The sequence below is a fragment of the Orcinus orca genome, chromosome 16, assembly GCF_937001465.1.
Source record: "Orcinus orca chromosome 16, mOrcOrc1.1, whole genome shotgun sequence".
NCBI lineage: Eukaryota > Metazoa > Chordata > Mammalia > Artiodactyla > Delphinidae > Orcinus > Orcinus orca.
The window spans coordinates 48,107,498-48,120,381 of NC_064574.1; the positions used below are offsets into that span (position 1 = coordinate 48,107,498).

The 12,884-nt window shown below is 46.9% G+C and overlaps 1 protein-coding gene across 3 annotated transcripts in view; it reads right to left on the reverse strand.

Moving 5' to 3' along the window:
* SEC23B (SEC23 homolog B, COPII coat complex component) overlaps positions 1 to 12,884 on the reverse strand; it is a 45,063-nt gene that overhangs the window by 14,783 nt on the left and 17,396 nt on the right. For all 3 annotated transcript variants that reach the window (XM_004270409.4, XM_004270410.4, XM_033429392.2), the window contains 6 exons: positions 11,019 to 11,108; positions 10,192 to 10,298; positions 8,883 to 9,036; positions 5,947 to 6,024; positions 3,129 to 3,290; positions 2,205 to 2,291 (listed from right to left, as the gene is read on the reverse strand). In XM_004270409.4, coding sequence (XP_004270457.1) covers positions 2,205 to 2,291; positions 3,129 to 3,290; positions 5,947 to 6,024; positions 8,883 to 9,036; positions 10,192 to 10,298; positions 11,019 to 11,108 — 678 coding nt within the window. The remainder of the gene's footprint in view (positions 1 to 2,204; positions 2,292 to 3,128; positions 3,291 to 5,946; positions 6,025 to 8,882; positions 9,037 to 10,191; positions 10,299 to 11,018; positions 11,109 to 12,884) is intronic.

Here is a 12,884-nt window from a genome sequence, read left to right on the forward strand (position 1 = left end):
TAAGAACCCCTGCAATCAGAAGGCTTAGGACTTTTAAAGGGTGAGAGCGAGGTCATCTGCCTTCATCTTTAGAACCTATCCCTTGCACACAGAAGGTGCTCAATCAACGTGTAAAGGAACAGGATAGCGGCTGTAGTCAGAGATGTCTATAAGGGATGAGCTGAAGACACAGGAAGCTCCTGAAGGCATCAGTGGGAACAGCAGCTGGTCGGTCACCCAGCCTTAAGTCTAGGACCACTACTGACGACCTGGCACCTGTGGCCAAGTGGCTAGCAGAGTGGCTGTTAATACGCTGAAAACAGTTTAAAGTTATAAAATGCCTGTTAGTATTAGAAAAACCATTTCTTTCTAGGGCATTAAAGAATGCTGAAACACAATTTACATCTTTTCAGGACATTTGAAATCACTTCTAATATACAGACATCAGGAAGTCAAGTCAGTTGTTAAAGCAATGTACTAAAGGTAAAAAATGTACAATAGACAAAAAAGAGAATATATCCATGAATATAACACTCAGTTAAAGGATTTTCTCCTGAAGAGCCATTCCTTTCCTTAGGGCATGAACCTCTTTGAGAAAGAAATGCATGCTGCCCTGAACACCATCCACAGCCATCCTAGGGATCCACAGACCTGGCATAAGGTTCACTGGGCCACATTATCTCAGAGAAAAAACTCTAGTCGTAAACTTAGCAGTATTTACTAGTGACTCTAACATAACTCTGAAAGGACAGTGTGAATATAAAAAGCTTACTGACGAAAAGTAAACTGATCTTGCCTGACAACTCAGAAAGCAATAAATCATAGTGATATAAAAGGACCACCTGAAAAACAGTATGGAGGTTTCTCAAAAAACTAAAAACAGAACTACCATATGACCCAGCAATTCTACTCTCCTGGGTATATATCCGTAAAAAACAAAAACACTAAATCGAAAAGACACATGCACCCCAATTTTCATAGCGGCATTATTTATAATTGCCAAGATATGGAAGCAACCTAAGTGTCCATCAACAGATGAATGGATAAAGAAAATATGGTAGATATATAAATGGAATACTACTCAGCCATAAAAAAGAATGAAATTTTGCCATCTGCAACAACATGGATGGACCTGGAGGGCATTCTGCTAAGTGAAATAAGTCAGACAGAGACAAATACTGTGTGATGTCACTTACATGTGGAATCTGAAAAATATAACTAGTGATGTAACAAAAAACAAGCAGACTCACAGGTATAGAGAACAAACGAGTGGTCTGTGGAGTGGGGGGCAGTGTATATACAGGTGGGGGAGTGGGAGGTACAAACTACTGGCTCAAGGATGTGTTGTACAACATGAGAAAAGTAACCTTTAAAAAGTGTATAGGACTTCCCTGGTGGCGCAGTGGTTGAGAGTCAGCCTGCTGATGCAGGGGACACGGGCTTGTGCCCCAGTCCAGTAAGATCCCACATGCCGCGGAGCGGCTGGGCCCGTGATCCATGGCCGCTGAGCCTGCGCGTCCAGAGCCTGTGCTCCATAACGGGAGAGGCCACAACAGTGAGAGGCCCACGTACCGCAAAAAAAAACCAAAAAAAAAAACCAGTGTATAAAAAATTAGGGAATTCCCTGGTGGTTAGGACTCCACGCTTTCACTGCCGAGGGCACAGGTTCAATCCCTGATCGGGGAATTAAGATCTCGCAAGCCTTGCAGCATGGCCAAAAAAAAAAAAAAAAAAAAAAAAAAAGCTGCATAAAAATTAAAAAAAATAAAAGGACAACCTGACGTTTACATATAGCAAGTAATATTAAAATTACTAAATATACAAATACCAGGGCTTCCCTGGTGGCGCAGTGGTTGAGAGTCCGCCTGCCAATGCAGGGGACGCGGGTTCATGCCCCGGTCCGGGAAGATCCCGCATGCCGTGGAGTGGCTGCGCCCGTGAGCCATGGCCGCTGAGCCTGCGCGTCTGGAGCCTGTGCTCCGCAACGGGAGAGGCCACAGCAGTGAGAGGCCCGCGTACCACAAAAATAAATAAATAAATAAATAAATATACAAATACCACCTTTTTCCCGGGTCCTGAAAAGAAATTTTATTCACTAGCATAAAAGCCACTATACTCATTATAATAAACTGTGGGTTTTCTAAGCCCAAATTCTTTTTTCAAATGTCATAAAATTAGTAAATTAGTAAAAAATGATAGTAAGAAAGAAATTAACTTCATCTTACCTCACCAAGATAAATGACAATTTGGAAGAATGTGTCCATCAGCAAAATTCTGTCAGCTAGAATGCTGCTACTGTCCAAGAGCACAGGCTGAAGCAAAAGGGAGAGATGGCATGGGTCTTCCCTCGGTGTCCACACGGCCACCCACCAACCCCACACCCAGCCGGGAGGGTCTCCTCTTCGTGCCAAATTCCCACATTCTGCTCCCTGACTAGGCAGTTCTAGATTCCAACTTTGTAGAAAACACAGGCTCCAAATAATCCCTCATCAACTAGGAAGTAAGATGAATGTTATTATCTTTCGCTCTAGGAACCAGAAATAATTCCAAATTTTCTCAGTTTTGTGCTAGAAATATATTCTATCAGAGACACATTTCTCTCAAATCTACTGCTGTAGATGACAGAGAACTCCAATGCCTACATGAAAAAGAACATCCTTTAATACAAATTTTAAAGTTTCCTACAAAATACATTTGACTATGACTTTTATTTCAATAAGAAAAGTAACTTAAACTTACATTCATTAAGCAAAATTTGAAAATTTCTACTCAAGAACAACAAATATTGAAATTTTGGTTTATTTCCTTATAGTTTTTAATTCTTACAGGCTTTAAAAAAGTCATAATTTAGAAAAGTTTCTACTTTTTTATTTAACATAAGGATTTATTTTATTATGTTACATAAACTTTGTGAATATTTCTTAGGTTACTTAATTTTCCTGCTATTGAACATTTAAATTGTTTTCTAATTATACACGTCCTATGACTTTTTCCTATGCACATTTTTTTAATACTCAGAAATAATGTTAAATTACTATAAAGACTCGAAGTTTTCTTTTTTACAGTTTGGCTCTAAGAGTAAACGTGCTAGAAAAAAGTCTGTATTAGGTGATTCCAACTGTGGGAGAAGCACTCACAGCGGCCCTTACCTCTGGCGGCCCGTGGAAGGAATAGGAGTAGAGGATGGGCTGGATCATGATGAGGGACTGGGTTAGGTCCTGTCGGGCAAATTGGTGTCGATAATACGACGACTCATCAGGGCTGTTGTTGAAGACTTGAAGAAACGGAGACCTCCTCAGATGGAACATGAACTGCATTTACAGAGAAAAAGACAAATGCACACAGCTGTCACCTTCCTAGACACCCAGAGAGCAGACCTGCCCCCGCCCTGGAAACAGGAGAACCCAGCCCTTAGGAACAAGGCCTCTGGGTTCAATGAACCAGAGTGGAATGGCAGCCCCGGGGGCCAGGGAGGAGGGAGGGGAGAGCTGCTGTTTAATGGTACAGAGTTCAGTTTCATGAGATGAGAAAGTTCTCGAGATTCCCTGCTCAACAATCAGACATACGTAACACTACACCACACTGCACACTTAAACGGTTAAGGTGGTCAATTTTATGTTATCGGGTTTTCACTACAATTAGAAATAAACATAATTTTTGGAAAAAGAGGAGGCCCTCTGGGCATGTCAAAGCTTCTGCATGAAAGAGGCAAGGCAAAGCACTGCTTTCTGGAGTCACCGGGCCAGGTCGCAGAGCAGAGTTTCTGCTCTGAAGAGGTCACAGTCCAGTGCGGAAAAGGCGCATTCAGGGCCCCAGCGCAGGAAAGTCCTGGCATGATGGGGTGGGGGTGGAGGTGCAGCACGAGCGTCCCCAAAGCCACTGGGGCCTAAAAGACGTGCGAGAAGAAGTCAGAGGCAGCGGAGGGACGCCAGGCACAGTGACAGCACAAGAGAGGGCAGAGTGCTGAGACAGAGGCAGAGCGCTGGGAGTGAGGAGCTCAAGGGAGAAAAGGCCAGGAGTCACCACTGCAGACAGAGATGCATTCCTTCCAGCCCCCAAGGAGCAGGGGGGGAGAGCAGCTGTTAGCTCACGCTAAAAAGCTGCCAGAAGATGAAAATGACCTGCCTTGAGAAGTACAAAGCTTCCTGAGAGGGACTTCCCTGGTGGCACAGTGGTTAAAAATCCGCCTGCCAATGCAGGGGACACAGGTTGATCCCTGGTCCAGGAAGATCCCACATGCTGCAGAGCAACTAAGCCCGTGCTCCACAACTACTGAGCCTGCGCGCCTAGAGCCTGTGCTCCACAACAAGAGAAGCCACTGTAATGAGAAGCCCGCGCACCGCAACGAAGAGTAACCCCCGCTCGCCGCAACTAGAGAAAGCCCGTGTACAGCTCTGAAGACCCAACGCAGACAAAAATAAAACAAACAAAGCTTCCTGAGAAGCTTTTAAATATAATGAATTGTAGGTTCCTAAATTATGACCCAGGCTGATACTCGGCACATCCTACGTACAGGGCACAGAGCGCTGGACAAGAATGATCGAGTCCCCCTGACAAGCCACGAGGAAAGCTCTCTTACCACCCCTAGTTCACAGGCAAGGAGACCGAGGGGCTGGCAACTTGCCTAACACCCCTCGCCACTGAGCGGTAGGGCCGGCCTCTGCTCCAGGCTGCCTGGCTCTGGACCTCTATGCTAGACGCTTCAACAGAAAGAAACTAAGAAATCATCTAAATTTGGTGGTTTTCAAACTGCCCTCCGAGCCTTAGCGGATCCTCGGGGCCCAGGGGTGCGGGTCACCATGTCTGTCTGCTCTCTGTGCTGGCTGTTGAGAGGCTCCTCTTGAAGAAAAGATTCCCCGGCTTTAGAAAGACTGCATGCCACTTCCCAGACCAACTCCATCCTTCTGAAGAGGTTCGGGACCTCATCCAAGACCGGCAGCAACACAGCCAGCAATGGAACCCAGTTCAGCCCTGACCCTGGCCGGGCCCGGCCTCTTTCCACAGCACTGTCCAGCCTCAACTGCTCGGGCACAGGACAGACAGGCACACGGCGGGGACTGCAGAGCCCTACTCTGGGCTGAGCGTCCAGTGAGACCTCTGAAGCCCCCCTCCCTTAGCCCTGAGTCCAAGCTGTACAAGTTCATGACTGAGGCCTGCGTCCACTTGCCAAATCGAGTATTCAAAAAGGTAATACCTGATGGAGTACCAAAGTCCTAACAAGTTCACTTAAGATTGAGAGTTTGCTTCTTCCTACTTATTCCTCATTAAGGCATCCTTGAGGGAGGAGGGGAAAAAGGTTGAGTCTGCCTCCAGTTCTGGGGAAGCTGCATCTGTGAGGGCCCCGACCCGCACACCCCGGGCCCAGCTGCGGAGCTGGCTCCTGGCCGCCAAGCCAAACGGGTGCCTGGCCCGCGGCGGACCCGGGGTCAGCCAGCCTCACCCCTGAAGCGGAGCTGAGCCCCAGCTGCCACACTTACAGACGAGGGTAGAGGCTCAGAAAAGGCAGCACCCAGACCCCCGGCTGTGGTGCCTCGCTCCACCACCCCCTCCCGGCTCTGAACGGTTCCACACACCTGGTCCCCGTCATGCACGGGTCTTCACAGTCACGACGCAGCACAGCCACTACAGACACGTCAACAACGTCTACCATGGTAACTGCGGTCTCATTTTGCTGCGTTCATGTTCACGGGTGACCGTCCACCCAGAACTTCTACAAATCAGAGGTCGTGTTGTGGCCTCAAAGCAACAATCCTGTTTTGCCTTCTCCCCAAAGTCTGTGCACCTGCTCTCTGCGTGTCACCTGCGTCTTCCGTGGGGCTTAGGCACTGTCTGGCCTTGAACTGAACGACCTCATCACCTCCAAATGGAGTCTCAAAACACACAGAGTCCTGACTTGACCCTGAGAGCAGCGAGTTTTATTTCTATCACTTTCTTCTTTAGTTATTTTAAAAAACATGTATTACTTACCTGAGGATATAGAGAGAAGGAATCTGATAACCTAAAAGATGCGGGGTCTTCTTTGGTATATTGTCCAAACTTCTGACACTATTGAGAGAAAATAGAAAAAAAAAACACACACACAAAAAACCTGAGTGAGTGTCACCTGAGAACTCCCTGGAGTAGGAGGGCCATGCCCCACTCTCAGCTCCGCCCCTGCCTGCCCGAGTTCCAGCCCAGCTCCCCCCAACACCCAGGGGATGTTAAATGCAGATCTGGGGGCAGAGGTGCTGAAGGCCCCACGTTCTAAGCAGCTTCCAGGCGATGCCGGCTGAGGCTGCTCCAACAGCGAGGGGCTAGAGAAGCCTTCTCAGGCGCCTCTCCCATATGAAAATCCTCCAGGACTCTGACATCCTAGCAGTTACAGACAGGCCTAATGTTCTATTATTCTACAACTCCATTTTCTTCCTCCTCTCACAGGCAAATCTCTGAACATTTTCTCTTCCTGCCTTTATTTCCTCTTGTCATACTTCATTTCACCAGGGAGGCAGATGCCCACCATCTAAAGAGAGCTCATCTCTGGGAGTGACCCTCTTCCGACCGCATCCTTGCACAGACCTCACCTTCCTCAACTCCCTGCCACCATGAGCCATGTGACTCCCCGAACCTCCTGACCCCTCCTTCAGCCGCTGCAGCAGTGCCTTCCTACATCCCATCACCTCTCCGACTGATTTTCTTTGCCTCATCCGACAGCCCGTCTCCCTACCTCCTCCTGACGACAGTGGGTTCCTCTGAGGTTAGCTCCTGGCCCTCTGCTCCCATCCTCCTTGCCTTGGCTACACACGACATGACGGCCAGGCCACAGTCACCCAAATCCCTCCCCCACATGCAGTGCTGACCTCCGACCCGAGCTCCTGTCAGGACCTATCCTAACTACAGGGTGGCTTTCCTTGGACATGCAAGTTCACATTCAAAATAAATTAAACTAGTACATTAGAAAAGGGGATTTCCCTCCCTCCCCCCTCACAGCTGCTCTCCTTTCCTGTTTCCCACTGCTCCATCATTCTTGCAGTTGCCCACACTTAAAACTTGAGTTAGCGTTGATGTTTTTCTTTTTTTCTTTTTTTTTTTTTTCCGATACGCGGGTCTCTCTCACTGTTGTGGCCTCTCCCGTTGCAGAACACAGGCTCCGGACGCGCAGGCTCAGCGGCCATGGCTCACGGGCCCAGCCGCTCCGCGGCATGTGGGATCTTCCCAGACCGGGTCACGAACCCGTGTCCCCTGCATCGGCAGGTGGACTCTCAACCACTGCGCCACCAGGGAAGCCCAATGTTTTTCATTTTTGATTCCACGTATAGTTCGACCAAGTTTGGTCAATTCTTCTCTCGGCATACAGCCTGATTCCAAAGCTTCTCTCCCCTCCAACTGTACCACCGCCACCTTGGTCTCAGCTCCCTGGAGCCGGCGAAATCCTCCGCTGGCCTCCGTAACAGCAGCCCTTTCGCCCTCCGATTTACCTTATACAGGGACGGTGAATGCAGTGTGAACACAGTGTCATGCTGCTCTCACGCCCCCGCCTAAGAACCACACTTAACCCTTCCCCTCTAACACCCAGGCAGAGACTTCACTTTACAGTCAAGGCACTGCTCAAGCGACCTGCACCTGCACTGCTGCTCCCCCACCGTAGTCGCTGGTCACCCGTGACAGCAGCCTCTCCAGGGTCCCCAGCATGAACTGAATGCCCAGCTACACCCCACAGGCTTGTGGGTGCTGGGTCCTCCACCTGGCAAGCCTTGCCTTCTACTCCCTTTAAAAAGACTTGACTCAAGGCTCACTTCCCACCAGAAGCCTTCGCCAACCACTTGGACTCTCTGCTCAATTTCAAATTACGTTTGCAATGCTGACATTCCCTGAAAAAATGATTCTGTGGGACAGCAAGGGCACACATAGGGCTAAACAAAGTTAAATAAGTTTTGTTACTGTGCTTTTCAGGACCTTTGATCACTAACACGTGCTGTGAATTTACAAACGGTAAGATCATAAGGTACCTCAATCATTGATTTATTGCTTCGTGTCTCCAAACTTACCCTTTTCGCCGGCTGTGAGATGGATCTGGGGCCCTTAAATATTTTTCCCCTGCCAGGGCACTACGTTAGGCTTGGTCAGCGGATGGCTGCAGCGTCTTCACGCAGCACTGGCGCCTGCAGCCCCCCAGCACCGTGCGCCCCTGCTGAGACGCCTCCTGGTGAACGGTTTTCTCGGTGCCACAGAGGGTGAATTTCTACTAAGTTCCTCCAGCAGGCACCACGGCAACGTCTCTGCTCTAAGAGACCCAACGAGCCATGGCCCTGCCCCACGTGGGGCTCCATCAGCCCTGGGAGGATGCGGGTCTTGCTGGGGTGCTCTACCTCAGCCTGGAAGTAGCACCCCTCGGATATACTATCCTGTATCCTTCAGACTTCTCTTTACCTCTTACTAGCCAATCCCTCATTATTCTAATCCCCTGTTGTGACACTAATTCTTTATATAACACTCCCCCCGTTTAAACTACCGCGTGGCTTCTCTCTCCTGATTAGACCCAGAATGACACATCAGGCATCTCCTCACACTCACTGGGCCATGGACCCCTACTTCCCCCCAAACCGTCCAAGATCTAGAGGGAAAACAGAGAACCACAGGATACACAGGGACTCATCTAAGTCAACCCTCAACACACTCAGATTTGTACCATTACCTAAACGGCCTGTGTGTGGTGTTTCTTCCCAACTGTAACATGAGCCCTTGGGGGAGATGCATATTTAACACTTCTTTTACATCATTCTCAGAACGCCTGGTGTTTGGCATGAGGTAAGCCACTGATAAAATTCTTATTTACTGGCTGTATAAAATAATAGGTTTAAACAACAGTTTTCTCAAAAGTAGACCAGAGACCAAGATTGAACGTAGTGCCACTGTCCCCAGCTTACCAGTCGGATGAGCTGTCGGTCCAGCCACCGGAGCACATCCGGCCCCTCCTCCGACTCCGCTCGGAACACTCCCAGCCGCGCCATCAGGACCGCTGCAGCCTCCTGGTCAAATGCTGCTTCGATGTGTTTGAGCTGACTCTGTGCATCTGCCCAACTGACCATTCCAGAGTGAGTGCTGTGCTTGCATGCGGGAGAGGCCTGAGAGCCAGCTCTCCAATAAGACACAGACATGGATACATGACAAAGGTGTGTGTGTGTGCGTGTGTGTGCGCACATAATCTGTTCCTGTATTTTTATACACACACACACACACACACACACACACACACACACACACACACACACACAATGGAATATTACTCAGCCATGAAAAAGAATGCAATTCTGCCGTTTGCAACAACATGAATGGACATGGAGAATATTATGCTTAGTGAAATAAGTCAGACAGAGAAAGACAAGTACTAAATACTCTGTGTTACCACTTATATGTGGAATCTAAAAAATGAAACAAACGAATATAACAAAACAGAAACAGACTCACAAATATAGAGAACAAATTAGTGGTTACCAGTGGGGAGAGGGAAGGGGAGAGGGGCATAAGAGGTAAAAACTACTACGTATAAAATAAATAAGTTAAAAGAATATACTGTACAGCATAGAGAATATAGCCAACATTTTGTAATAACTTTAAATGGAGTATAAACTATAAAAGTTTCAAACCACTATATGATACACCTAAAACTAATATAATATTGTAAATCAACTATACTTCCAAAAAACTTTTTTTCAAAATAAAATAAAATAAAATAAAATGAATGAGGTAGAGGCTTTTATGCACTGACATGGAAGGTGTCCTTGACACATTCTTGCGAAAATCTTATGAATATCTTCACATAAGCCATCATGTATATAATATACACACGTGGTCTATAACTGCATAGAAATGGGATTGTGAAGTTACATGTCACATGTCAGTACAGTGATAGCATTTTACCTCTGAGGAGAGTGGGAGAAACCCATTCTTTACATACTTATGTGCCGCCTGAATCTTTTATAAGGAGGGTATATTTATGGGTCACTTATTTCATAAATAATAAAAAATGACTTTTAATGAACTTATTCCTACTGAAAGGAGAGTCTTCTAAGCCGGCAGTGCCTCCTCCTCGTCCTGCTCTGATCAAATGAGCCAGTGAGGGCTCGTGAGAACCATTCACTCAGCGGAATCACAGAGATAAACTACTAGATGTTAGACTCTCTCTCCATAGCAAAAAGCCAGAGGTTCAGCGGAGAGGAAGCCGGGGCCACTCACTTGCGGGCGATGGTAGTCACGCGGATGCGCCGCTGGGTGCTGGAGTGCTGATAGTGCGTGACGAACTGGATGGCGCCGCGGCCCCCCTGCGGGATCGGGGCGTTGTGCTGCAGGATGAGAGGCCAGCACCCATTACTGTCACCACATGACCCCACACAAGCGGTCACAGAGCCTGTGCACTCGTCCTAAGACAACTGACATGGCGGTGACCGCAAGATTCTTGATGCGTTCTGAATGGTCCACTTAAATTCGGGGCATTTCACTGTTTGCAACTTTTACCTCAAAAAAGAGAACCATATGGAAATAAATACTGAACGTGAGTTGATATACACGTTGAAGGGTTTAGGGATGAATGACACTGGTGACTGCAATTTGCTTCGAAATGCATCCAAACACAATGAATTGGGAAATGGCTAGATGTGTAACAAATCAAACAGAGCAAAATGTTAGTTAGAGAACCTGAGTGGTTGATACTTGGGTATTCACTGTACAAATCCTACTTATCATTCTATACATTTGAATTTTAAAAAATAAAATACTGGGGAAAAACTGACACACTCAAAAATTCACCAACATTATGATGGCTGGCAAAAGCCATTCCTCTTCTGATGACCTTATCAGTTCAACAACAAATTGACAAAAGCAGTTTGCTGTCTGACTCTGCCCATACCCTGGAAGGAATAAAAAAGATGTCAGACGAAGATCAGGCTAAACACAAGCCCAAAGTAGCATCACTTTGTGGAGAAAGAAACCGGAGGCCACCAGTCTGTAACAAATCAGAAAACACAACATTGAGACGCAACTATTCATGAAAAAATGCAGCCCACCTGATTGACTACTTCAAAGTAGATGCCGAGCGTAGACGTGGGATCCAGGCCACAGATTTTCCACTGACTCGTGCCACCAACACCAAGCTCCTAGGGGAGAGAAGAGGGATTAAAAAGAAATGAAACAAAAAAGATGCTCCTGTGATTACCTGCTGATGAAAAGCACTGACTCTGAGAAGGGCAGGTCCCTTAGAATATCTCATTCCAAATGAAAATTTAAATTTCGGGACTTCCCTGGTGTTCCTGTGGGTAGGACTCTGCACTTTCACTGCAGGGGGCGCAGGTCCCATCCCTGGTCAGGGAACTAAGATCCCGCATGCCAGGCAGTGCGGCCAAAAAAAGAAAAAAAAAATTTTTTTTTAATTTCACTGAAAAAAGTACAATTACAGACCAGAATAAAGTTTAACATTTATTACAGTACTTTACAATTAGGCTTTTTATACTGGCACTCTGGTCAGTTTTCATTACGTCGTTGAGTTTTATCTACACACACACACACACACACACACACAATACATAACACTGATGTCAACTGAGAGAATCAGGTCAGGGATGGGGATGAAGTAAATACTTGAAAAGAAAAAGAATTACCTGCTTAGCTTGAAAGATTTATGTACTTCTTCCACCATTATTAGAACAAGAAATAATTACAGAACTTTAGCTGTTAAATATTAATTTTTAACCCAATTCCTTTATGCAAAAGCTACATATAAATTCTTGGTAAGACAACTGAGATTTTAATCATGTGAAGGCTGCTTTGTGTTGACTAGTTGAATGACTCCCAGCAATAAATAAGAAGTTCACTTGGGCTTCCCTGGTGGTGCAGTGGTTGAGAGTCCGCCTGCCGATGCAGGGGACATGGGTTTGTGCCCCGGTCCTGGAAGATCCCACATGCCGTGGAGCGGCTAAGCCCGTGAGCCATGGCCACTGAGCCTGCGCATCTGGAGCCTGTGCTCTGCCAACGGGAGAGGCCACAACAGTGAGAGGCCCGCGTACCGCCAAAAAAAAAAAAGTTCACTAAAACATGAAGGGTATCACTGTTTTAAGCATGACATCTAGAAGAAAAGTCTGCAGGTGTCAAATACCTAGAACCATTAACCAAGAAGATCACTAGACTCTGAAACATACATTTGATCATTCTAGAGACAGCAAATACTATACATTTTAACACCTCATTATAATATGGGATACCATCCTTAGAAAGTAACACAATTATGCATCAGAGAGTCATGATACATACGTCTTCTGTTACTCTGAATCCACCCAAACTGTACACTGTCAGCTGAGTACAGCTGACACCAGTTCCGTCTCTCTACAAAGCCATGCCAGGAGCCCATGTCCCTGGCCACAGAACCAGCAATCTCAGGAAGGTGATGGTCAGAGGGGAAAGGGAAGTCACAGCTCTACAGTGCAGGCTGGGGAGGACACCCTGCGTTTCACAAGTCTTTCCCAAGCAAGATCGTGAGACGAATGGATTCCTAGGTGTTCACCTTCCCTTTCAGGGTCTTTTCTAAAAGAGGCACAGAACATCTGCTGGACAGTGAAGGCTGCACCCACAGACGATGGCAAGGAAGTAAAAGGAGCCTGTCTGTCCCCCTTTCTTGCCTTGCTAATCCCTTCTCTCAAATCTCTCTCCACACCTTTTGACTCCATTTTTAATATGAAACCTGTTAAAATTTCAAATCAAGGGGATTCAGAGCATGTCACCCAAAATATGCCAGGCTGGCATAAAGATTATTTTAAGCTGTAGGTAATTATTAAAAAGAAGACATAAGGGGCTTCCCTGGTGGCGCAGTGGTTGGGAGTCCGTCTGCCGATGCAGGGGACACGGGTTCATGCCCCGGTCCGGGAAGATCCCACATGCCA